General features: G+C 42.3%; 1 protein-coding gene across 6 annotated transcripts; it reads left to right on the forward strand.

Moving 5' to 3' along the window:
* P4HA2 (prolyl 4-hydroxylase subunit alpha 2) lies at positions 1-27235 on the forward strand. Of its 6 annotated transcripts, none has more exons than XR_014697869.1 (16): positions 1-132; positions 1052-1164; positions 7573-7666; positions 8511-8607; positions 10739-10890; positions 12389-12526; positions 13986-14225; positions 15948-16159; positions 16866-17042; positions 19270-19340; positions 19579-19678; positions 20389-20442; positions 22865-23058; positions 25120-25188; positions 25552-25648; positions 26997-27235. XR_014697869.1 is itself a non-coding variant. In XM_084535524.1 (16 exons), exons 3-16 carry the CDS (start codon positions 7591-7593, stop codon positions 27065-27067), a joined length of 1614 nt encoding a protein of 537 aa, XP_084391650.1. In that variant the 5' UTR covers positions 1-132; positions 1052-1164; positions 7573-7590; the 3' UTR covers positions 27068-27235. The 6 variants fall into 6 exon arrangements, 5 of the variants coding, with proteins under 5 accessions (XP_084391650.1, XP_084391649.1, XP_084391651.1 ...); XM_084535524.1 differs by having other exon boundaries at positions 22865-22924; XM_084535523.1 differs by having other exon boundaries at positions 22993-23058.
* The last annotated feature ends 128 nt before the right edge of the window (positions 27236-27363 follow it).

The raw sequence follows: 27363 nt of genomic DNA on the forward strand, positions 1-27363 counted from the left end.
GGCGCGGCTCTCGCAGCGGCGGCGGCTCAAGAGCAGCGGGGCCGGGCCGGGCCGGGCCCGGAGGGGGAGCGGACAGACGGCAGGAAGGACGGACAGACGGACAGACAGACGGGAGGACGGGCTGGGGGCGCGGTGAGCCGGGGATGGGGTTGCTGGAGGGGTCTCGGGCACGCGAAGGGGCCGGGAGCGCGGCCAGGGTGTCCGCACCCCCCAGGTCTTGCTGTGGGGTTGTGGGGTGGGGGGGGGCAACGGTGTTCGTGTGAATATCGCTTTGTGTCTTCCTCCCTACTTCTTGATTTTCCCTTTTTTTAATCAAAATCCCCGCCTCGAGCCACCTGCGGCTCCCCACGCCCGGTGTTGGCCGGTGCTGCCCGGGGAGCGAGGGAGAGTCCGAGGCCTCCGGCGGGCGGCCTGGAGGGAGCCGGGGCAAGGAGCCAGGGCTGTGAGGAGACACGGCAGGGACAGCCCCGTTCCCAAAACACCAACAGCTGGGGGGCTGCTTCCCCTTCTCCATGCTGGGCTGGTTCCCCTTTTCCCTGCCCTGGGGTTCAGATGTGAGCTGTGGGGTCACAGCTGCGCTGACCGGCTCCCTGCGTATTTGCAGTCTGCTGTCATTTTGAGATGAAGCACACGGCGTCTTCAGCTACATACAGGCATCAGAACTTGCTTCTTCCACTCTTATCTCCTCCTGGTTTAACACGAGACTTGTTTTTTTTGGGAAATCCTCTCACTGCTGTCACCGGTTGGGCAGCGATGCTGAGCTGGAGGCAGGCAGCAGCGGGTACGGGAGGGAGATTTTGGGGCAGCCCCGGCGGCTGCGGGCTGGTGCCAGAGCTGCAGCAGCACGCCTCCAAGGGCAGCCAGGAATAATCCAGCCTCAGGACACACAGAACTTCGTTACAAGCTGGGAGGAAGAAGGACATGTACGTACAGGCCATGTTTTGGAGCCCTCTGGCTTCGTGCTGCTGCTGTTCCTCGCTGGTGATCGCCCTGAGTCAGGCTTTCCCAGAAGGTGTTTCGTAATAAAACTTCTTGCTCCTTAATCTTATAGGTGTGTTGTGAGCGTGAAGCTGATCTGACAGACCCCTGAGACCACTGCAGCCATCTTCTCCAGGCTGATACTTCAGCTTTTGGGCATCAAGGACCTAGGAAACAATCTTGCAGGTACGTTGTAAATGTAAATTGCTACCAATAACCGCCGCTTGAGTCTTACAGGCAGAGCCCTAGGTAACAGCTGTAAATTGGCATTGCTGTGACATTAACAGGCAGGAATTTTGCTTCTTGCTTTTGGCATAATTTTTTGAGATTCTTTTTAATATAGCCCTTTCCAGTGCAGGAAGTACAAGCCATGGATGTGATTGTGTATTTCAAAGACAGTAACAGCAGGGGGAGCATGATTTACTGTTCAGTCTAAGTTTTTCATTCTAGATTTAAGTCAGGAATTTAGTCTGTTTGTAATTTCCATACTGTGCATATTGGCAAGCTTCCAAAGAAGCAAGCTGTAAACATAGCTCTTTCTATAGCTAGTTCTGATTTTTGTGTATGGCTTTCTATATGTCTGTGAAACAAGGACCTGGGGTATGTTAGGAGGCATGTTCTAGGGTGATCTGAGATTCAGCCCCCACATCTCTGAGATAATGTCTTCATTTTAATTCAGCTGCTGTTATCAGTTGAAGGGAATACCTCACTGACCACAGACCTGTCATATAAAAAAATCTTTCTGAATAGGAAGATTTTTAATGTTATTTGAGCATATGGGAGGCTATCTTAAGCATTATGATATACTAAAACTATGGGCTCTGCACAGAAAAATGAAGTCTGAATTTTAATGCTATAGAACAAGCTTCAGTGGGGAAAAAAGCATGCAGTCCTGCTGTCTTGTCTCCAGTAACAATGTGGGGTTTGGCTCTAGGCTGCTTCATGTCTGATGAGCTCGCAGGCACTGCGGAGTAAGATGCAGGCAGGTTTGCTATGCTTTAGATTTGCATGAATTTTCTTGTCTGCTGGAGTGCAGAATAAATGTTTTTGCTATGGTTTAAAAAAGTGGAAGTTAATCCAGATGCTTATACTTTCTAAGGGTGTTACAGCTAAGGATAATACAAACCACTTCATGTTCAAAAAATGCATGCAGTTCTGCATGGATGTCCTTTATCCTCGTTAATGTGTGCAAATGAACGGCTTTTTTCCTTTTGGCTTGCCTTGAAAAGTACAAGGGAATCATGTTATATTATTTGTTAGGCAATTATAATTGTTTTCAGATGCATATTAAGCCTTTGGCAAGAAAGGTAGTGATGTAGGCATAAGCAGCTTTGAGCGGAAAACTCAGAGTGTACTGAGGGAAGGAGCTGGGAAGCAGTTGCATGAGGAAGAAGAGCTCACTTGTGAGGAGGCACCGAATGCTGGAAGGAAGCAATGCCTTTTCTCTTTCCCTGGGTGTGACCAAGAGCTAGCTGTTTGTAGGAAGGGAGCTGTGTGCTGTGCTGATGGTGTTGGAAATCCTGTCGCGAGGGTGAAGGTGTGCCTGGGTGGGGCGCTGATAGGCATTTAAGGTCATACTTCTGGGGCTGGGAGTGGTTGAGTGTTGCAGCATCTGACTACAGCTGGGTAATAGATTTTAACCCCTACCACTTTTTTCCATCATCTGCAAGCAGTAAAACTTTGCTTTATTAGGATAAAATTAATGTTTCCTTGCTATTTAATTTTAATTAGTTTTATAGCTGCCATCATCTGCTGGCTGCAAGATCTTACTGCTCCAAGCTGGATGTTTCTATGGCTGATTTTCTTATAGCAGTATCAAGAGAATTTCTTTCTTGACAGCATCCTGAAAATGTATTTACAATTCAGACCATCTTCTGGCTTTAAATAAGTTTGTAAGGAGTCTTGCAGGAGTCTCCAATTAAATGTAATTAGCTGTATATGTAGCTATCAAGACTGACAGAAAGTTGTGGCCTACTTTTGAAGCTTTTTTTCTTGTGGAGGGGAAAGGGGATGAAGCCAGCTGCAGTGGGTGGGAAGCCCAAGACAAGCCTTGGCTCGTCCAAGAGTCCAACCTCAAATTGCTGCTCGAGGACGGACCATTCTTCAGAGCCTGGCACGTGGGCCTCAGCTGTGTACGCACTGAGAACTCATCGGGGGCCTGAGGTGGCTTTGGAATAGTGGCTTGCTTGTTAGCTTGCACCACGATACTTTAAATTTAGATACAACACAGAAGCAGCTATTTTAGCTGTGGTTTTCCAGGTGCATTTAATAGCATAGGCAAGCACAGAAGAAGAGGCAGGCTGTGACCCTTATTTGTCATCAGCTTGTAAGTTGTTGCACTCTGATGGTTTACTGTAATTTAGGAAAATGATATGTTACACTTTGTTTCTTCTTTTTTTTTTTTTTTTTTGCATGCTTTATTCCCCTGTAGCAAAGCGTGGGTTTCGGTCTGGGAGAGCAGAAGCAAACTAGGGAGGAGTAGTGTACCGTAACTGCTGGGAAGAAACCATTGCTCTGTGCTCTGAAAAAAAAATTGAAGAAATAGGAAACTGTTAGGAATACATTAAAGTTTGATTTGGCTTCACTGGAATAAGCTTAGACTCTGAATATCTGTAAAAGTTTACCTAGTGAAATGTAGGGGGGGAGTCAGTGGTGAGAGAACTCGATTTGGATCTTGGACTTCTTGGCATCTCGAGTAGCACAGGCACTTTTGAGAGAAGCAGATTGGCAAGGCAGGGAAATACTTGTAGCTCTGCAGGGTGGGCTGGGAGCTTTGGGGTCTGAGTGAGGGACTGCAGACCCTCTATGCCCAGGCACTGCAGTTGGAAATGTATGATGTTGGCTTCTGGAAACTGAATTTAGGTAAAATCTTGTGTGTATAAGAAACACCTGGCATGCTGGTGTATTTTTACATTTTGAGAGATGTAGTGTAGGCATTGAGAAATGCCCTGTATTTGAAGGGTCTGAGCAGTGTATTTGTGCCTGGCTATGGGCACAAAGGGAGTCCTGTCACATCTGGGGGGTGGAAGACTATTGTGATGTTTTTTTTTTCCTGGAGCTCATGTGGTTGCAATGAGAGTTCACATCACAGCAAGTGTCACACTCTAGCCTGATCTGTCATTCTAATACGCAATGATAAGGGGTGCAATGTAGTCTTCAAATTGCCCAGGCTGATCTTATGTCAGTTCCACTTAATTCTTCTGCATGAGGTGTCTGCTAATTTGGGGCCTGAATAAGGCGCTTGCTTTTGTTCCGTCTTTCTAATTAGGCTGTCAAGGAATTGGAACGCTGCTTCTGCCTTGGGTTTTGTTCTTCTGAGCGTAACCTTGTCTGGGAAGGGAAAAGCTGACATCTGGGAGTGAATAATCAGCCATGAGACAGTTAACAGAAGATGAGGGTTAGGACAGTGTGTGCTACTAATTGGGCATTTTAAAAAGCTGCAGAAAGTAAATAGTCCCCTTATATAATTATATATGCTTCCACTCCAACCAAACAATACATGTCAAAACTTTTTTGTGAGGTGAAGAGGAGGAGAGGGGTTTTGTGGTGTTCTAGCTTGGTAGACCTGCAAATGTTCACAGGTCAGGTCCGTTTTCTTATTTCTTGAGAATTTTTAGCGTATTCAATGAAGGACTCAGTCTAACTCATGGAGAAAAAATCCATCCTGGTCTATTTGGTCTAGAACTTTTTTCCTTCTGCCAGTGCTCTCTGCAGGCTGACGGTACTCTTTCCAGTGGGAGCGATGATTCATTGAGGGCTCACAGACCTAGAAAGTGTTTATACAATATCCAGTCAGTTGGCTTTTTTGCTCTGCTGGCTGGCACCTTCAAGGAAAGGAGCAAAGCATGAAATATGTCGGTGTATGTAGAGCTGTCTGTCACCGGGAAGGCTTCATGCAGCAGCGAGAGCGGTCCCTCGGGCGGTGCGAGCGCTTGGTGGCGAGGAGCAAAGTGCTGTAAGATCTGAGCTCCCAAGGCAACGTGTGCCTCCTGCTCGGGGGTTTTCTTCTCACCTCAGTGCTGAACTGAGCCTAGAGGGCCTGTGCAAGTCCTCTGAAGTCTGCTGCGAGGGAATGTGGGTGTTCTCACTGAAATAGATGGAAATCTTAAATCCACCTGTGCAGCATGACATGCCTGTTACCTGACGATGCTGGAAAATCCAGGAATGTAGGCAGTGCTTGTCCTACACAGACCTCTTATCTGTGGAGTTCAGGCATTTCTGTGCAACTGAGGTTTTCCATCCTCTGAATAAACACTGGTTTTATAAATGTCTCGATCGTAGTTATTGAGGTGCTAAAGCCCCTTCTGGCTCTTCCCCTCTTTGGTAGCAGACGGGTTAGCTGTAGTGGGGTGGGCGCACACGTGCGTGTGTGCACGCACACTCGTGCTCTCCAAGAAAGTGGTTATGACATCACTTTCAGCCTCCTGTAATTTGTTATTTCTTGCTGGCTTTCTGAATAACAGCTGCGAAAAGAATGTGTACAAACAATCTGCAAACCCTGCAGCCAGGTGTCCGGCTTATTCAAGCAAGAGCTGATTTCGCTGTTTACTGAGGGTTTCTGTTTATTGACTCGAGTAAATCTGAGTAGGATGGCAAAGCTGTTAAAGATCTGCTATAAAGACAAGCTGCTAGCTGTAGTAAGTGTTCTTCTTGGCAGATATCCTGAGCCATGAGAGAACATGGTGGGGAGGTGCAGGGAGAACGCGAAGCTGTGTTGTTTTAGCTGGAAGGCTCCCTCATAATTGTTTTGCCAGGCTTTGTGTAGTGCATCCAAAAAAACACTCCGTGAGACGAGAACAGACCCTGCAGATGGACAGTTCTGGCTGAATATATCCCGACCGATGTACTTCCCAAGCGCTCTTGACTCGCTGTGCTTTCTGCTATATCACTTACTGTGGCTTTTAGTGCTGGCAGACCTCTGCGTGGCACCACTCATTCGGCTTCGCTTGGTTCTCACATTACCCATGTACTAGTTGTGAGCTAACTTAAACAAGCCGTTGGGGAATATGCGGTTTGCAGGGGGGTGAGAAAACTGGGAAAGGAGAAGACCTCTTCTGATGCTCCCAGACACTGCTTTCCTGCTTACTCATGCTCGCAAACTGTTGTGGTAAATGTTTCTGATTTCTCATGTAGACTTCTGAAGCAATCAATAGAAAAAAAAAGTTAAGTCATCTTGCAATGTGATAATACATGTCAGAGCTGTTTGTAATGTTCTTAGTGATGGTCGTATCAGTGGTGTGCCTGCTCATGTCCATGGTACCAAGGAGCCTGACTGAGGTTTAGGACTTTTTTTGAGCACAAAGCACAATACAACACTGAAGGAACCTGCCAGCTCCTGTCTTATGTTGTGCAGGCAAACATGGAGCTCAAGGGAACAGTGAGCAAGAGTTGTCTGGAATTACCCTATTTTAATGCTTCCCACTTATTGCATTGCTGAAACTTCAGTTCTCCATCTCTTTTCCCTTCCCTTTTTCCCTCCATACCCCTTTCTCATCAGATGTGAGTGCCTGTTGCCCCAGGTAAGTGATTGCTGTTAATGTATTTTTGATTAACAGCAGGTCATGTGCGGTCACTTCCAGCCACCAAAGTGTTTACCCAGTTACAATGGGTAGGAACTGGGAATTGGTGCAGTTACACTCAGGAGAACTGTTGTTGCTGTGGGGGTGTTATGGCAGCTCCCGTGGCTCCCGAGGGCTGGTGCTGGTGGCTGTCCCTGCTCAGTGAACTGCAGCTCCGGAGCGAGCTGTGGGCTGGCCTCTGGATCTAAGAGCAGCATAGGATCCTCCTAAATGCACTGGAACAGGCAGACATCAGGTCTGCATGAGGAATTACAGCTCCCAGGAAGTTCTCCTGCATGGATTTTGCATCCCTCACCCCGCTTGTCATCTGCCTGCTGCCCAGGCTGGTTCTCCTCGTGCCCATGCTGTGCTTGTAGAAGCGTAGCAGTCGGCTTTCTGCCCCCATCTCAAGGAGGTGGGGTTCTGAACTGGCGCAGCTTTGGAGACGTGAAAGTCAAGAGCTGTGCCCAGAGGCCAGCGTGCTAGGACAGTGTGTTTGAATAAGCAAAGCTGGAATTTTTCTTTCAACTTTTCCAGCGTTTGCTGCCACTTCTACTCTACACATTTGCTGTATTTCTTTATTTGGCTTCCTCACTATTTGAATTTCTAGACAGCTTTTATATAACAGTTTCCTAGCATGCTGCAAGTCTGACCATTAGATTTAGACCTTTATTATTGCTGGAAGATAGAACTTTGTATACTCTCACTTTCCAGCTGTGAATTTGAAGGCATTGAGTTGCATTTGCAGGTGGTTTTCACTGTTTGTGTCAGCAAATACATGGCTTGTTGCATCCATAGTTTGAGCATGTCTTCTGTGCAAGTCCCTTAGAGTATTTCAGATATCTGAGACTGTCTTAAATAAGAGCTCCTCAGCATGAGGAAGAGTTTTTCAAGCTTTACTGGTTACGGCTCAGTATTTCAATGACCTAAATAACTTTCATGAGGGTGCAATGCTTGAAGGTGAAGATTAATGCCTTGTTTTTCCTCAAGAATAAGTTAATCCTTTTCAATCCCTTTTCCTTTGAATATGTTACAGGTTTAAGCTGTCTAGAAGATGAAGCCCTGTTTGCAGTTGGTGTTCCTTGTCTTCTTGATCTGTCATACAGAAGCAGAGTTCTTCACTTCAATAGGTATGGAAAGAACCAATGCACAATGTTAGGATGCAGCTGAGATTGCCAAAACTGTTAATCCTTGCAGTTGAATTTCATGACTTTCCTCACATGGCCCTATCAAACACTCGCCTCATCAGGGAAAGTAACTCTTCAACATCCTTAATACTGTTCTGCTTGCCTGTTCCTGAATTTCTTATCTCTGAAAAAGCATCCTGCTGACTTCCATGTACTTAATTATTGCATTGCAATGCTGAAACTAAAGCTGCTGTTGGGTTTGTAGATCACATTGAGTCCTTCAGTGGTTGGCCTTTGAAAAGCAAAGCTTGTTGTAGTACTTTGGATTGATAAGCTTGGCAATTTCCACTAATGCTAATTAGGTGAGACTATGTTTCAGTCCATAAATAGAGGAATTTCAGATTAACTTAGTTTGAAACGCCATATTGAAACGCTGTAACTTTAAGTGATACTAATAGTTGACTAGTAACTTACTAGTGTGACCTTGTCTGCATCCATATGTAGAACAGATTTTATGGCAACTATTTGCATCTTTTATTGCTTTGACTCAATAGCTGTGTCAATGTCAAACCTTTCTTTTGATTGTCTGGCATACAATTATAGTACTAAAAGTAATTCAGAGGCAGTAAAACAGTCACAGTAAAGCTGTATGGGCAACTGAGGTTGAGATTTGAATGCTGGACTTTTAAGTCCCCAAATCTACTACATATACAAGCTTTAAACTGCGCATCTTAAATTTCTGTTCTTTGTTGGTTTTAATAGCTCTACAGCATCTGATGTCTGTCTTGTCTGCTGCTGGAAAACTTCTCTTGTGTGTGATTAACACTTGGTCGTATTCTGTTTTCAGGTCAAATGACAGATCTCATTTATGCAGAGAAAGACTTGGTGCAGTCTTTAAAAGAATACATCCGAGCAGAAGAGGCCAAGCTGTCTCAGATTAAAAGGTAGGGGGAGAAGTTTGCATAATGGTGGGGGGGGTAACAAAATGCAGAACCTGTGGTGTTGGATTAAACTACACCTTCCTATTGCCAGTCATAGCTGTTAGTTCTGGTTAGCATTTCCTCAATAAGCTATCAGTGAGAACATGGGTAGTAAGCTGCATGTAACTTATTCCCCTAAACCTACAGAGGGGGCCCTGCTTCAGATATTTTTTGTGCTTAGCCTGTTTAGTGACTGTCTACTGGTGCCTTTCTGCTTCTTTCCCTGTCCCTGTGCCATCACAGTACTCCTGTGGAGAAGACACCTGTGTCAATCAGCAGCTTTGTTTGTGTGAGTTGAATGCATGCGGCTGCCAGTGCTCTGCTAGCTTGTAAGTGGTGCTGATGCCCTGATGCAATGGCCAAACATCAGCTGCGCTGTGTAGTGGAGTGCACACTGAACCTGGCTTCCCTCCTGTGTTGCCTTTGCTCTCAGGGAGAGTGCTCTTGCCTGCCTCTCTTCAGTTGCTGACCCGACTATAGCACAGCTCAGATTATCCTGGTGGCTCAGATCAGATGAAAGGTTCTTGCTGACAACTGATACTTTCTATGTGCCTTAGGAAGACTGTTGCTTACCTAGCTAAAAGTAATACCTAACAAGGCGTGACACTAGAATAGTATGAGGTCCAGGTTCAGGAGAGTTCTGTGCCTGTAGCTGGAGCCATGCTTTCCAAAGTCTTTATGAACTCCAGACTATATCTGGCTGTTTGATTTCCCTTTGGGACTGTAGGGTGGGGATAGGGTTATGAAGCAGTGAAATGATATGAATTCCTCATCACTTATGTATGCATAAGTATTCATTTCTTGAAAAGCTACCCTTCTGAAGAAAAGGTGTCTCCTGTTCAAGCGTGATTAAAGAGGATGTGAGTTTAATCTATGTACATGTATAAACTGGTCTTTAAAAAAAAAAAAACAACACACACTCGCATGTGTCAGTCCATCAAAAGAGATTTCTTTGTGTTACGTGTTCAGCTGACTGTATTCTTGCTTATAAATAAGCAAGAGTATTCTGCCACTGTTAAAATATTTGAGCTTTGGCACCCAAAACACTTTGTAATAAAGGTGCTAAATTTCAACATTGAACAGGGTAACATTTTTCACTACTGTGTCTAATTATTCTACAGATGTATGGTTCAAAATATTGTGATGTGAGTAGAGTAGAACTTCAACTTCTTACTGCTTTGCAAAATAAGTATTAGAAGTAGTGAAAGCCAGATTAAAAAAAAAATTGAATGCAAGTGAGACTTGTGTCAATATATTGTTAATCTGATATCCCTGCAAATGATCTGTGAGTAATCTTAGTTTTGCTTTCTGTTGCAACATCACGGTTCACAGAATAAGCCAGGCAGTATGGGGATATGTGGCGATGCTTATAAAAAAATGTTTGCAACTGTAGTTCATTCATGGCTTACTGGGTTTGAGATCAGACTTGAAGGGGTTTCTAATGTTCATTATTAGCTTATCTCAGCAGTGTTTTCTTCCTATTGAGTACTGGAGAGAGGAACACAGCCTGGGCAGACCTTTCTATTAAGGGATCATATGAAGAGCAGCAGAAGAAATTCTCAGTATAGCATCAGTGATATAACTGGCAGCAAAGCATGGCATCCCACTACTGCTTTGAAGCTGACTGGTGCATGCTAGGTGACTAACAGCACTCTTTATGTACTCTACCTGAGGGTTTCCAGTCTGAAAATCAATGATTGGGCTTTATTTTCCATAAAGCTAAAAAGCTCTGGGGTGCTATTTGTATTTTTACAAAGATGGATTAAATTATAGTCAGTGTTTTTGCTCTATATATAACTTTTATTTTCTGAAGTGCAACGTGCTGAAAACTGATGGCTTAGACTTCAAGAGCTACGTGTCTACTGTAGTAAGATTTAAAATAAAAAGCAGGGAAATAAATTCCTTTAAAAGAATATTGTGATTTAAAACATAAATTGTACTTCACTTTATCCTCGTAAAGTGGAAAGCTTGACAGCTGGTTATGATGGCAAAAGCAGCAATAAATTGATTCTAGTGGTGTAATTAGGGTAACTTAAGGAGGAAGACATGCATTCATAAATCGTTTTCAGACTGAGGCATGCGATTCTCTTTCCAGCTGGGCTGAAAAAATGGACGTACTGACTAGCAAATCAACCTCTGATCCAGAAGGGTATCTGGCACACCCTGTAAATGCGTACAAGTTGGTGAAGCGTTTAAATACGGATTGGCTGGAATTAGAGAACCTGGTTCTTCAGGATACAACGAACGGTAAGGAGCTACAGGGCAGGTGCTGGTGGGAGGTAGCCTTACAGCGCTGCTGCTTCCTGTCATCTTCTGGAAAGTTGCGAACTCAGCTGTGGTTTACTGTTGCCAAGTTTGTTTGAAAGTTAAACTAATGGCTGGCCTCTTGCTTCACTTGCTTGGCTAACCAGTGAACTTGGTGCTTGAACCAGACAGAGCCGAGGCTCAGAAGCTGTTAAGTGCAATAGGCACCTTATGTCTGGGTGGTTTGTGCTGTTTGAGACAGGAGAATGGGATATACTGAAATGGCCAGTTGTGTTAGCAAAGGTTTTATGCCTTTTATTGAGTTTCATATCCCTCTGTGTAAAAGCTTACTCATCTGTCTTCCCAATCTGCTGCTTCTGTAAGCAGTCATTGCTTATAAACCATGTTGATCAGTAGATAAAGACTTAAGAATCAAAATGAGACCTGCAGTGAGCTGGTTAAGGAATTCTTGTCAGCTCCATCACTAACAGTTGGCAAGATTTGATTCATAACTGGGTATTATACAACTGCTATCTGTAAACTTATCCTTCTAAATCAAAAGTTTCCACAACTAATCTTTGCTCTTGCATCATATTGTTAATGTCTGCTTGAATTTGCTTCCTTAAGCTTATTTTCTTAAATGCAAGTTTATTTTTACTGGACCTCTTGAAAGTAAGGGGGATGAAGGTATGTTTTTCAGGCAGAACTGCATGTTTTCCCTTTCTCCTCTGCAGTTGAAGCTTTTTCCCAGCCAATATTTTTATTGTTTTTTTTTTTTTTTTTGAATAGTCATCCTGGAGAGAAATAAAATACTTAATTCAACTGAATACTTCTGTCCCTAATTCTTTTTTAAGACTCCCTTTTCCAGTTTGCTTGTTGCATGGCTAGAAATGGCTGAGTTTTTTCTTTGGTTGATTACCTCCCCTTCTCAGCCAACCAACCTGCTATACAACCTTGATAATACTTATTCCTAAATGAAATGCACTGCATAAAATGTTGCCTGTTCTTACTTGCCAGATTTAAAAGCCTCTTAACAAGTAAGATTCTGCTCCTGTTTAGGGTTTCCTGGATCAGGGTTTCTGTCCTGAGCTGAGATATGAGAAGTCTTTATACGTTGAAAAAATCTGAGATCATTGTCCAGTGCTATGATTTGCAGTTGTCTCTGGATATTTCAGAAGGAGAGCTGATGAAAATTTAATTTTCTGTGCTGGAAGGAGACTGAGAAAACTGGAGATTATTGGATTCACATTGTACTTCAGTAGTTACGTGGCACAAGTAAACTGTGTTGATAGTTATTTAACTCTTGTCATTTGCCCACAAACTGTTCCTTAAAATGGGACAGAAAGCAAAGCTTAAATAAATCAAGAGCCTAATGAGAGACTTCAAAGCTAAGTTACCTGAATCTCAGAATTACAAAAAAGTAGGTATTTCTCCTGTGTTGTCTTGAACTGATGCTTATTCAAACCATGGAAGTAACATAATCTTTTCCTTTTAATGTAAGGCTTTATTGCAAATCTCACAATTCAACGTCAGTTTTTTCCAACTGAAGAAGATGAGACTGGAGCTGCAAAGGCTCTGATGCGCCTGCAGGACACGTACAAGCTGGATCCCGAAACGCTGTCTCGAGGAAACTTACCAGGCAAGTGTACAAAGGTCTCCTCTTTAAAGAGAAGGAAACAGACATCCTCCAACTCTCAAAGTCCTTTTTCAGTAGTGATGAAGGACTGTGGCTCTGAAACTGTGCAGCTCAGGCACTTGTGGTTGTGTTTATTTTGGTGTTTTGAGAACAGCCCAGAGGTTGGTCCCACCCAAGGCAGGGAGCCATGATCTGCAGTGACCAGCTCCAGTAGCATGTGTTTTATTTCTATTGTTTTAAAAGGAAATACTGATTATTTTTTTTGTAATCACCATACCAAAGCAACAGACAAACTTGCTTGTGCTGGTTACTGTGTAGGCAAATAACGTGGCAACCTCCTGCCCCTGAGAGCTTAGGAATTGGGGGAAGGAGATGCTCCGTAACTCATTGCTCTGATGGCTCTTCCAAAGCTTGACTCTGTTCTTGTTTTGTGATCTTCCAGTGAGGCTTGGCTGAATCACTTGGCTCCTGGTCTTTATCTGTGAAATGGGGGCTAACAGTACCTGCCACAGAAAGATGTTCTGGGAGCTACACAGATGGTATTTGTGATATTGTGATGTTATTTAGGATGAGGGCATGGCCTCAAGTTGCGCCAGGGAGGTTCAGGTTGGAAATCGATATTTTTCTTCTCAGAGTGGTCAGGCATTAGAATGGGTTGCCCAGGGAGGTGGTAGAGTCACCGTCCCTGGAGGTGTTTAAGGACAGGTTGGATGTGGTGCATGGGGACATGGTTTAGTGGGTGACATTGGTGGTAGGGGGGTGGTTGGACCAGATGGTTCAGAGGTCTCTTCCAACCTTACTGGTTCAGTGATTCTGTGTTTGTGTTCTGGCAGCTGAGTGACTTTGTGATTCCTGCTTGTAAGACATTTGCTAGCAACCATAACCTTGTTCAGTAACTATTTACAAACTGAATAGACTTCATTAGAGTGTGGGCAGTTGTTTCCGAAACAGTTTGTTATGTAGGTTATTAAGAGTGAACTTAAAATGAAGTCATATCTATGCATCTGTTGATCTGGAGCAACCGGAAATCTGTATGCAGCTAAACAGTCAAATGGATACCTAGCCTGCCTAAATGCCAATCAGCTTGCTTGTATGCACAAGTATACATCTCAAGTGAAGAGCAAACAAATTAGCTCTGTGTATAGCCAGGCTTCTCCTGTCACCCGTGTTAACTTGGTTTCAGTAAAGTTTGCTCTTAGTCCACTCTGTCTTGGTTGACAACAGAACAGCATAACACTAATTTTGTTAAACTTTTCATGGTTTCCAAAGAGAGGAATGCCACAGAATTATGATGGAATATAATTCCTGAAGGTGATCAGTTTGGTACAGAATGTAAAATATTGCTAATGCTTTTTTAGAAGCCTTTTATGGGTGATAAATTGTGTTTATAGGTATTTTTCAATGTTTGAAGGCAAGGATGCTTCTGTGTGGATTGCTAACTAATTTTTCTTTTTGTTATTAGGAACAAAATATAAATCATCTTTGACAGTGAGTGACTGCTTTGGTATGGGCAAGACTGCTTACAACGATGGAGACTACTATCACACAGTGCTCTGGATGGAACAAGCCTTAAAACAGCACGATGAGGGGGAGGACACTACTGTCAGTAAAGTGGAGATCCTAGATTATCTCAGCTATGCTGTTTTCCAGTTTGGGGACTTACACAGAGCCATGGAGCTCACAAGGCGCCTGATATCCCTTGGTAAGAACAAAAGACCCGATATGCTGGTACTGGGAAGCATTGCCAGCAACAGCCAAGAACAGTCCTTGTCCATATGTATTGGTGAGCTGACTGGAAGGATATCCTGCCAGATGACTTGTAATAAACATATGTTACGGGGAAAAAAGTCTACTTTTACATGAAATATCTTCTGCAAGCCATCCTATAGTCTATGCTGTTATTACCTAAAGACTAAATGTGTCTGACTGGTACCAGTGCTTTGGTGTACTGAGGTGCATTTGGTAACAGTTAAAGCCTGGGTTTAAAGTCCCAAGTGTAGACAAAGGCTGCCATGGACTCAGGGGGAGTACTACCTCTTCTGTCAAGTCCTACTGACCTCTTATTTCTCGTTATTCTTCTGTGCAAGTACTCTTTGATGCCAAGTGAATTCTATGAGATCTTAAAGTGCATTTCTGAGTAATGAGATCATAGATCAAGTTTCTTAAAGCCTGCTTTTATCTCTGGTCTGTTTCTAGCTTTCTTATGAGTAAGCAGATAAGCAGTCCTTCCAATACAACTCTACCTACTTCTTGGGTTGGGAAGGTTTATCCTCTTCAATTAGAATTAACATCTAATGTTACTGTCTTATACATTTGTATGTTTTTTAAATCAGCTGTGGTTCTTAATCTAGATGCTGGCTGCATCCTGAGAGTAGATGAAGCTGTTTTATTGGGGGGGTGAAGGGTAAAGATCATTCTAACATCTGCAGACATTGGAATTCACAGATTAAAATTTACAGGAATATGAATATGTATTGAATCCAGTTCCTTCTGCAATAATGTTTAGCACTAATAGCAGAACACAAATCCTTATCAGCACCGAACAGTGGAACAGACTTGGCAGTCCCATCTGGGAGTAGCAGCTTCCTCTGCTTGAGGCTAACCTTCAGCTAGCCAATATTAGCCTGTTCTCCAAGGAGTGGTAACTTCTTTGGCCTTCTGGGTTAGTTAAATAAGAAACACAATGAGCTTGGGAAGGTCAGAAGCAGTCAGAAAACTGTTCTAGGTGCTAGTGTCCAGAAATCTAGTGATGAATAGGAAATTTTCTTCTTTGTCAGGTATAATAGATGGTTAAAACCATGTGTTGATGAGGTTTATTGATTCATACCAACGTCGATAATCACTAGTGATAGGTCTAATGATGCTAGTGGTCCAGGACACCTCCCTTATAAGCCTGTTATAAACACCAAATGGATTCTATAGATAAGCTGGTAAATGGTAATGCTTAACTTCTGAGCTTCCAAACACTCCAGGAAGCCTTTGGGACTGATGTTTGTGGCTGGGACTCCACTGGAGTCCTGGATTAAAGCGTGCTTGTGCAGTGCAGGTGAGAAGTATAATGGAGAAGGGTGCAGCCAAGTAGACTGGCTTGATCTTTGCTTGGCTGTCTTCTCCTGGGTGGAACTAGGCAGGCCAAGTTTGAAGAACAGGATGGTGGTGAAGACTAAAACCTCTTTTTTTTCTCCCTGAAAAGCATGTTTTGTGATAGGTCCTTCCAGAAACTATTTTGCAGGAATGTGCCTAGCTTCCATTTGCAGGGACAGAAACTTCCTAGTGCTGGTTTTACAATGCAGACTGGAACCATTGCATTTGGTTGTCTAATAATGTTTTAGGAAGGGGAGAATTACTGATGCAAAAGCTTGTTTGTGTTAACAGTTCCTGAGATATGCATAAGTTGCTGATCCTGTGTTTTTTCCCAATGAAGACAGCACTCATGAGAGAGCAGGCAGTAATCTGCGGTATTTTGAGAAGCTGGTGGAGAAGGAGAGAGAAGAGAAGTCAAGAGAGAGCTCATTAAACAAGACAACGGCAGCAACAGAACCAGTGGTGCAAAGTGGTGCATACGAGAGGCCTCTTGACTACTTGCCAGAGCGTGATATCTATGAGGCCCTTTGCCGAGGGGAAGGGGTGAAAATGGTAAGAGAAAGGCAAGGCTTTTCAGACTGTCTTTGCATAAGGATGATTGAGCTCGCTGATGCGTGTTACTAAATTTGTTATTTTTTTCAGAAAATCTAAACGTAATTCTGACCAGGATGAGATTTGTACCTTATGTCCCCAACTCTTTCTTAAGCTACTGTAAATCCTATACAGAAAAACAGCTCTTAGGTGGACTTCTTAAAGGTTATTGAAAACTGCTGAATAGACAAACTCATAACCAATTTCAAATGCTGGCTGTATTGATATAGCAGGAGGCATGCATGTATCTTGACTGTATCCCTTGTAGTCAGTTCAACCAACCAGTTTCTGGTACCTCTCTTCAAACCTGGCTTTAATTTCAGTGCAGGGGGAGGAATCAATTTATTCCCCTGCATAGTTGTAATTATAAGAACCAGATACTTTTTTTTTTTTTTTTACCACCGGTTATTCATGTATTTATTGTATTTGTCTAATTTGTAGCCTGTTATGATTTAACTTTCCAAGAATTAATGTGTCATGTGTTTGGTGGTATCTTGAGTGCACGTTTTCACAGAAAATTGCTGAATCACTCAGGCTTACTTCAAATTAGCTGTCAGCTGACCGCTTTTCCAGTATTTGTGAAATAAAGCACACTTTTTCTTGCCTGTTTTAAATTCATGAAAAGTGGTTGAGCAAACAATGTGTTTTACGTAGCGTCTTGTTTCAGACTCCTCGAAGACAGAAAAGGCTCTTCTGTAGGTACCACAATGGAAACAGAAACCCTCACCTGCTCATAGCTCCCTTTAAGGAAGAAGATGAATGGGATAGCCCTCATATTGTACGATATTATGATGTCATGTCTGATGAAGAAATTGAGAAAATTAAACAGCTGGCTAAGCCAAGGGTAAGCTTCCTTTCATCTCACTATTGCCTACATACTCAGTGCTTTAATCTATTACCAAAGAGTAGGCAAAGGATTTGGGAGACTTGATTTCATACTACTGATAATACACTGCAGCTGTGAACCTAAAGGGAATGATTTTGAAACTGCCAGGTGATGTAGGACCAAGAAGACCAGGCTCCTGAAGGCATTTATGTGATGCTGCAGTTAAATGTGCAAAATTCTCAGTAAATGGCTTAGGAATTTTTTACTTACGGAAAGTCTTAAAACTTTCTAATAGTTTTGCATATGCCACTAATGTCAGAGGAACTCTTCATATCATCTACATTTGGTAGGACTGGGGTCAGTCCCTGTAACACTAGGCAAATATTGTAGTCTTATGATTCTGATAAATTTTTCATTAAAAAAGCAACTATTTTATTAAGTTATTTTTTTTCAAAATCTGTCTAGCTGTGCTGTAGGAATAGTTTTGAATTCTGCAGCACTACTGAAAGAATGGAAAATGCAAGTCCTGTGATGAAATGGTCATTAATAAATACAGCTTAATTTCAGCCAGGAAACTTTAGTTAGTAATCATGGAAGCTTTCAGACAGAACTCTGAAGTAGTATGTTAGTATTGGGCTTGGAAAGTTGAGTGCTTCCTTTGTTCTAAAATGTATTTACAAGAAACTTCTGCTCTTAGTTCTAGGCACTTAACATTATCTGCAGTTTACACTTGCCAATATTTTTTTCTCTTGTAGAAAAGCAACATCTGTACGTGATATTCAAGTAGGCTTTCATGCTTGTTTTGCAAAATGCAATCACTTACTCCAGTTCCAAAAAACAGTTCCAACTTTACAGGCAATACATCAGAGCTGACTTTTGTCAGCTGCTCAGCACTGGAAAGGGTCAAGAAAATTCTTAATTTTATTGGTGTGGAAGCCTGAACAGACAAAGATACGCCATTAGATCAAATGCTCAGTGCAGAAATCAAGCAAGCATGTACAAGCTCAAAAATGGCAGCATAATGAAAAGTTTGGAAAGCTAAATTGTATCCCAAAAGCTCTGCTTCACTGCGTAAGTGAAGACCAACATTCAGTAATCCTGGCTCTTCTGTTATGATTTATGCAGGAGAAATCTGGAGCAAAATAACTGAGTCAGAATTACGGGAGTAGCTTTGCCAAGAACTCTGGTATAGGGACAAGACAGTTAATGTGGGTTGTAAGGTTGGTTGGCATCTAATTGAGGAAAAAATGAAGGAAATATTTGCATTTTTTTTCAGGATGTGCAGTTAAGGTTTTCTGGGAGCTATAATTAGTGGAAGGAAGAAGGCATGGTTTTAAGTGTTTGTGGTTTGCAGGAGTTAAATTTAAATGTGGTCTGACTTTGCAGTTAAACAAAGGAGTGTCCCAGTTCTCGATCTCAGTTGCAAGTACGAAAGCAAAGTGACCCGTTAAGCTAGTAGTAGTCAATTGCTTTGACACCACGGCAAATCTGATCAGTTTTGCCAAGTTACAAACTTTTCCTATAATTATAGTGACGTGGCCTGACAGTGATGCATTACTTGCTGTTCACAATGTGTAGGTGAGCTGTACTTTTGAAGAATTACCTTCCTGGTGTTGTACCAATATCTCAAGCTGTCACTGAGATGGTGTTCCACGCATTTTTCAATTGGAAAAATCTGAGCATGATCATGTTGAAACTTGTCCTCAGGGGTCCTCTACCACTGGATCTGCGTGCCCCATAACTTGTAGCTCATTCTGCAGAAGTTTTCACCCGTTGTTATTTTTCATCTGAGAATGAGGCTGTTTTTTCCCACTTCACATGAGGAACAGGCTGATTAAATTTCTGTAGCATCCAATAATTTTCTTTCTGCCAAGAACTTAAGCTTCATATGTTGTTAACTTTTGTTGTTGTTCCCTCTTGCTAACATTGACTCCAGCTGTTTCAAAAGTACCTTAAAAAACCATAGCTGTTCTGCACAGAGTACTTATGGATTTAATGAATATCATGGCTTGTGCAGTCAGTTGGGTTCTTTTTCCAGATCAGCTGCAGGTGATGCATTGCACTGGCATTTCTGCATGTGTGATTCTAGTATGAAATTGGAACAAAGTCTAGGCTAGAGCTTTACTTTCAATCCTTTGATATATTGAAATCTGACAGATCAGCTGCTGATGTTGATTAAGAAAAATTATATATTTTTAACCTATAGTTGACATGCTTCTTCCCACTTGGGATTTTTTTGACACAGCTGGCACGAGCCACAGTACGTGATCCCAAAACCGGTGTCCTTACAGTGGCTAGCTACAGGGTATCAAAAAGGTAAGCATAGAGAAGAATTCAGCTCTAAGATTGCTGCATTTAAGAGCCCTAATCTGCTACCTACAGCTGAATACAAAGTGCACTGCATGTACCAAAAGCTTGCACAACAAATGCATGGTAAATGGCTCAGCCATGTAACTGAGGACAGAAGAAATCCCTGTCCTTTGGGAAATGGGTGGTTGTGGCTTGTGTTCTAAAATAATGTTTACATCTTTCCTATCCCTTTCCCTTGTCCTAGCTCATGGCTGGAGGAAGATGATGATCCTGTTGTGGGTAAGGTGAACCAACGAATGCAGCAGATCACAGGGTTAACAGTGAAAACAGCTGAACTGTTGCAGGTCAGTACGCTTGATTCTTACCAGGATGAAATCTAACAACTACTTCTTGGTCAGGATGGTGTACTACTTGCACAAACAAGTGTAGGCATGGATCTTAGCTCCTCCTAGGGGTTCTGTTGTCTGCTGACTGAACACATAGGTTCCCAGGAAATGGGTAAGGAGCTCATGAAGACTAGCAGGGATGTCCTTGGCTGTAAGGACCTGCCAGGTGGATGCCTTCCCTTTGTGTGACAGGCAGAGACAAATGGAGGCTATCTAAAGAATACCAGATAACTTTGCACATAAATCTGATTTACCAGTTTGTTTTGAGGGAAATGCCTGACACTTTTGAAGCCTGCAAAAGCTAGTAAAATACATATGCTCAGATTCTGTCTCTTCAGAGGAGGGAGAACGGTTGTAATAAAACTATGGTGGCTCGTTTGTGTTAAATAGGCTGTTGTAGTGATAGGTAAAGAGTGCTGCTGTTAAAGTTTCTCAGCACTGAATGCTTCTTCTCAGTGGAACCTTAAACTATGAAAGGGAAAGAGCGCTTAAGATGTTTTTCATCTGCATACCTCATTTCTGGTAATCTAAAGAAAAATAGGGTTAAGTGTGTTATAGATAACAATCTTTGCCACAAAGTACTGTTTTTCAAACAATGTTTTAGATTTTTGAGAGTTATCTTCTGCAGCAGTCATTTGCAGTTGACAGTGTTTTCTTCCTTGCTATAGGTTGCTAATTATGGAATGGGAGGGCAGTATGAACCGCACTTCGATTTTTCTAGGGTAAGATTGCTCTTAATTATTTCTTGGGGTTGGGTGGCATTGGGAACAGGTTATTCTGAGAACTGTTGAAACCCTTATTAAAATGCCTTGTATACTAAAACACTCAACATGTAGCCCAGTTGCATGGGATGAATAATGACCTCTGGAAAGCTTTCACACTCCCTGCTCTGATGCTGAGAGTTCGAGAGAGAACAAAGAACAAATCTGCCTGCCTCTGCTTATCTTTGGCCCTTTGGTTCCTTGCGCAGTGTAGAGATGTTAACTCATACAGCAGTTGTATGTGCTCTTTCCATTACTTTATTAGGAAACTTAGGTCTGCAAGCTTTGAGTTGTGAATCTGAGTTGTTCCATGAGGCTTATGAGTTTAGCAGGGTTGAGTCCTCCTTTGCTGGGTATGTTAAAGCACTTTGCAGGAACTGGCCGGGCAGGAGACATCCTCCCACTTTGCTTTTAAAAAGTAGCTTTTATGGAAATCTGAGTTTTAGAGCCATTCTGGCAAAACCCTTAATGTGGCTACAGCTACGGGGGCTGTGAAGAGGGCTTTGTCAGCTGTATCCAGGATGGCTGTGCTATGGTGAAAGCAGGAAAACTTGGAGCTGGTACTTGCTGGATCTATACCAGGCACTAGAGGGCTCTACCTGGTAAGTGACAGCTCTGCTTAGCTGCAAGAGAGGAGAGGAGTAACAAATTCTTCATCACTACCCTAAAATGGTTTTGGAACTCCAGTCATTCCGGAGAGCTATGGTGACCAGTGCTTACAAATACAAAATCCATTTATGATGCCTTGTTTTCAAGTAAGAGCCATGCCTTCAATTGAATCTATCTTAATGCGGACTATTCTGGTGGTTTTTACCTGGTAGAATGGGTTGCTGCAGCCATAGAGCAGCCCAATAAGTGAGTATGGAATTGTAGCTACCTTACATAGCACTATTAAAAAAAAAAAAATCAATCCCGATTTTCAGTGCTGTGGAAGCTCATATTCGTTAGCTTTGGCCTGTTGAGAGAATTTTGCTGTTAACTTTAACGCTGCTTCGTTTCCTGAGTCAAGCAAATGCTCTTAAATTCTCTTTAGAGCCTTTGAACTCCAGGACCTCAGACATCAAATTGGCCAGTATGGTCTTTACTTTTGGATTAGGCAGCTGGGACAGAGCTTCATTTGGAACATAACCTTGGCTGCAGTCATCGGTTAAAGCAAGGCAATTGTGGAATTTGCCATGGCTTTGGACTGGTCCGCCAGGCTCTCTGTGCATCACAGATTTCAGTGTTGTAATCCAGAGGCATTGCTGTGTCTCACCATCTGATCGGCCTCGCAGCTTTTTGTTTCCTTACAGCTCTCAAATTGAGACACTTTAACTGCATATTACAACTTGGAGATTACACTGGTTGCTCAAAAGTTACCAAAAGATCTTTTGATATTATCAAAGTTCAGAAATGCATGGCTGGACCAGGGTCTGGCAGAGGTGGTGGAAAAAAGGGAGACCCATATCTGTGCTGTCGTGTTGGCTTTTAAATTAAATTTGCATGTACTGATGCACAAAGTTACATTTTGAACCCATTTCAGGAAAGACCTTTTATTTCTTGAAATATTCAAGTAGACTGAACTATGCCTTAAGGATGGTGGCTTTCCTTGCTGTTTGTTTTTCCTGATACCAATTCCTGCTTTTTTGACTGTTGAAGATGATTGTTTTTGTGTAGAAGAGTGCACCTTAATGTCACTTAGCTTAAATTAATTCCTGACTATTAGTAATATAAATAAACCTTTAATTGCATTTTTGAAGGGAACAGAGATGTACTGGGATTCTAGATGTTTTCTGCTTCTAAACTGGCACCAATATGATCTCATACTTAAACAAATGAAACTCAAAACACTTTCTGCAGAGTAAAAACTCTTTGATCTTTTTGATGTGGTCCTTAATTGTAGATAGGCAACCACCTGAGAGAAGTTGATTACTGCTGTTCTAATTCATCGCTGCTAGTGAGAAATGCATTTCCTTTTCTCATGACGTTACTTCTCTGAGAATCAGTACTGCATTTAACGAGAATCTAGTGTTTTACCTAAAGCATGTTCGTGTTGAATTTTTCATATTCACCTCAGCTGTTGACTTTGGACCAGTGTCCAGTACAGTCCATGCCTGGTGATAACTTTCAGGTCACTTGGCATCTGTGCTGCAGGCCCAGAAAGCATTGCTTCTACTCTAATGCCCTGAGAATTGCTTCATTGCTATTTCTCCTTGTAGCATCCAAGTGCAATGTGCATGCATTGGGCACTGTGGCTGCAATTTCCAATGGCTTTAGTGCTACCCTGGGTGAAGTCCCATCTTTATTCTGACTCTAAATTGAGTCTAAGGTTCTGCCTCAGAGCTACACATAACTCTAGTGTGAGCCAGTTTGGAACGTGGGTTAAAGTTGTTGTCTGTTACAGCGACCCTTTGACAGCACACTCAAATCGGAAGGAAATAGGCTAGCGACGTTTCTTAACTATGTAAGTACCTCTGTTTGTCTGCTGTCTGTGAGCTTGAAGTTTGCAGTTATTCTTATTTAATTTTATAGAAAGATGAGCCAGATGCTTTCAAGCGGTTAGGGACTGGAAATCGTGTGGCCACTTTTTTAAACTATGTAAGTATGATGATCCTTTATGCATTGAGTGTAACTTTTAGCAGCATCTTGTTTACAGCTGGTACAGTTTATTTGCAGAGATTTCCTGATATCTGGAAATAGGGTCGTACTTATCCTTACAGCATCAGGTGCTGTCCCATTTGAGTTAATAGAATTGATGTTCTCAGGGCAGAAAACTTGAGTAGGGCCCACTTTCCCCTTTTGGCTACTCTACAATGAAATCTTTGGTTTCATTGGATTCCCACTGGTGGGAGAAAGGAATGTGGTTTATTTCTCAAAGGTGAGTATGTGGGTTACTCATATGTTGCTCTGTTTGAGAACTTGACTGCCTCACAGTAAATGGCTGAGAGTCACGTTCTTCCACCAGTGTTTGACAGCACTTGATGCTGTGGTCTGTCAGCCTCCATTTTAACTTCTTGTCCAAAGCCAGAATTGCTCTTGCACAGCTGTTGCTTCAGTAAATGGAGGAGACATAGCTAATAAACTTGGTGCAGCTGGGGAAGGGGTTATAACTGCAGAACTGCAAAGATCCATTAGTTGCATGCGTTATACAGCCTACAGACCATGTACACTGAGATCCTCACTGGCACTTACTTGGCACTGATACTAGTGGCCTAATGTTTTCACAGTAGTCTTGTTCTGACGATACTCGATCAACTTCTACTCAACTATATGGTTAATTAGGACCACCTAATCAGCTAGATCTAACTTTTGAGTGATAACTTCAAATATAAATTGTGATGAGATCATTATGGCTGAGCTAGTATTCTGAGTGCAAAGTGCATCTCAAAACAGAATCAAAAGTACTTTCAAGTGCAGAAAAATCTCTGAAATGAGTCAGAATAAGATAAACAGCTGTGAGATACTGCTGCTAAGAGGCTTTAATTCAATTGCCTCAATCTTTCTTCCTTCGCAGACTTTTTGGACAAATCTTGATTCTGAGTGCTCTGCATCGTATTCTCTGCCAGTTGTACATGGTCAAAGGCAATTTACCCTTTGTGTGTCCAAGTAGAACATATCATACTTGTACCAATGTCCCTACTAAAGAGTGGTTTGTTGCTAAGATGTAGGTATTAACTGGCAAAGTTGCATGCACGTGCTTTCTAGTTGGAAGGGACAAAACACTGTGCACCTATGGCATCTTGTGCCCTTTTATTGTAGGTACCAAGCAGGAGGACACCAGAGTGGTAATAACATCTGCTTTAAACAGAAATCCAAGTTACAGTAGAGAATATGGGGGACTTGGGGGATTACATTCATGATTGTTTTAAATTTGGTGGGAGTTGGATCTGAGTCAGCTGTTTCTTGTAATTAGTACCTCATCAAAAACTTACTGAAACTGTGGTAAGACTTTCTATTTTAATGGGAGTCTTTCCAGTAACTTTGGGTTTTGAATAAAGTCAGTAGAGCTTAAGGTGAATCCACCATAAATGATAAATTCAATAGGGCTAAATTCATTGCAGTGTAGAAGAGCAAAGTGTAAAGATGTAAGCATTTCTTTAGAACTATACATTGCTATATGTATTAAAGCTTGAGATGCATAAAGCACTTGAAGTGGCATGAAGTCATTGAACAGCATAGAAACAGAGAGGAAAAGTGAGATTTTTCTAATGGTTTATAGTTTCTGAAGTGGTTGACCAAGACACATAAACTAAATTATGAAAATAAGTTCCAAGGACACGGTTTCAATTTATGAGGAAATGTGTGGTTTAACAGACACTTAGTTTCCTAATTGGATCATAAACCAGAATGAAATTCTTGAAACAGACTTCCTCTGAAGTCTTCTCCCTTGTTAACAAGCTAGTACTCTGGAACATTGCAGGTACACAACTTTTAATGGCTACTTTGTGTAATAGATTATTCATAATCTAGAAGACGTGCTGAACAAAAGCCTTCAGCTGGAATAGCAGGGTTTGCAGTTCTTGCTGATGGAAGTGCATCCTTTCTTCTTTAGTAGACAGGTGCCAGTAGAAATCTGTTAGGGTATGGGGCGCTTAAGCTTGTGGGACTGTATGTTCAGAAGTGTTGTAAATGGTCAGTTTGCTCACTTTGTTTTCTCAGATGAGCGATGTAGAAGCTGGAGGAGCTACAGTTTTCCCAGACTTCGGGGCAGCGATATGGCCCAAGAAGGTAAAGTCTCTTCATGTGTGTAGCTTGTTCTCTTCTCCTTTTACTGTCCTTCTGAGTACGGTCTGGCATCCGGTATCCATTTAAGTCAGCGAATGTGGCAGTGTCTAATGTGAACAGTTTGTGTAGAGGTGTTCTTAACAAATAAGGATTGTGTTCACTCTGTGGTGAACATGGCTGAACTAGAGCTGGGATTAGATGTTTTTTTTCCTAAGTTTGTGCGCTGCTATAGGTGACCTGTGCTGAAGTGCTTTGTAAGAGCCTGAAAATGGGTTCTTGGGTGCTTACCCCTCTTCCCCCTTACTGTAACCTGAATAATTAAGCGGGGTGGGTTCTGTCTAATCTCAAACTGATTTGTGTTTGCAGGGAACAGCAGTGTTTTGGTACAATCTTTTCAGAAGTGGAGAGGGTGATTATAGAACAAGGCATGCAGCTTGTCCAGTATTAGTAGGATGTAAATGGGGTAAGTAACATTCTTTTAAGAACAAAACCTTGTATGCATACAAAGGTGGTGATATACTGTACTCTTATAACAGCATTTAATAACCTAGGTGTTGCTGTTTTAACTTTAGGAATTACTTGTCAATAATGAAAACTCACACCATCTGTGTAGCAGTAAGCTATCACTTTTTCTAGTGAGAGCATCTTTTTGTGGGCAATGATAACACAAAGCCTGTAAAAGTGTCACTGGGTTTGAGTAGTATAGAGTCATAGAGTGCTTTCGCTTACAGATCACTTAATTCTAACCCCCCTGCCATGGGCAGCAACACCTTCTACTAGACCAGGCTCTTCAAAGCCGCATCCAGCCTGGCCTTGAACGCTTCCAGGGATGGGGTGTCCTTGGGCAGCCTGTTTTGGTGCCTTACTACCTTCATAATAAAGAATTTATTCCTAATATCTAATCTAAATCTACCCCTTTTTAGTTTAAAGCTGTTATCACTTGTCCTATCACTGTGATCTATAGCGGCATCAGGATGACTTGAAGTATCAGCTGATTAGAATCAGGCCTGTTCCTACAAAACTTGTGCATAGTTCTAACTGTGAAAGAGGTCCTTGCAAACATTCACGTTTACCTTACTTTGTGGTTTAAGGGCATGAATAAACAGTTAAAAGGGGCCTGAGTACTTCTGCAGAGGTTATCTCAGGATTATATGTACAGGGAATCTCTTCAGCCACAACAACGTGCCAGTTAATTGAGCCACTTGCCTAGAAAGTGACAGAAGAATTTTTTTTTTTATATGAAATACAGTATGTACTAGGAAAAAAAAACAGGTAGTATTGCTTTTTTATTTTTAGATTTTTCCCTGTAGCACTCTCCCCCTTTAGCTTGCCCAAGAACTTTTTTGCTCATGTTATCTGATCAGATGAGTGCTACCATGCTTCCTGGAAGCAAACATTCTGATAGGCATGGCTAATAGGAGATAAATGCCACCTCTTGTTTGCCTGAGATGTCCATAGTCTGTCAACAAGGGGCTGTTTCCTACTTTGTCCATCTGTTTGGTCACTGTGACTCACCTCCTTTGGTCCTGTACCCACCTCCCACAGCCTCCATGGCATTCCCCTGGAGTTGCCAGAGCACAGTGCTCTGAAAATGACACCAGACCCACGACACACTGCTTTGTTCCTGTTGCCCAGTTGTGCAATTGGGAAGATCTTTTCTTCCCCAGCACTCTGAATCTTCCCGCTCACCATTGGATGGGTAAAGAGGTATAAGCAGGTATAAGGCTTTACCTGAAGTCCCACTCTGGGTTGCAGTAATACGTACAGACTGGGTGCATGGTGGTAACTCATTTCACATCTTTGTTCCACAGTTTCAAATAAATGGTTTCACGAAAGAGGAAATGAATTTTTAAGACCTTGTGGGAGAACAGAAGTTGACTGAAATCTAACCTGCTGCAGGCCTCTGTTTCTTCATCTCCTTTTCTACTGTTCGTTCTTCCAGTTCATTTCTAAGAAATGATCCATCTTTTTTCCCAAGATTCCTGGCACTTTACCCAAAGAGGATAAAATATGTAACACTTGGAGTGAAAGTAAATGGCTTTGTACACATGCTTGTGTTTTGGTTGCTGTTATTTCTCAGTCTCCGTGTCCCATTCCCCACCCTCCCTCCCCCCTTATTTTACCAGTTTTCGACCCTCAACTTCCTCTGTAGTAATGGTGCAAACAATGCTGTGGGCG

This window comes from Aythya ferina (genome assembly GCF_964211825.1).
Source record: "Aythya ferina genome assembly, chromosome: 14".
In the NCBI taxonomy this organism is placed as follows: domain Eukaryota; kingdom Metazoa; phylum Chordata; class Aves; order Anseriformes; family Anatidae; genus Aythya; species Aythya ferina.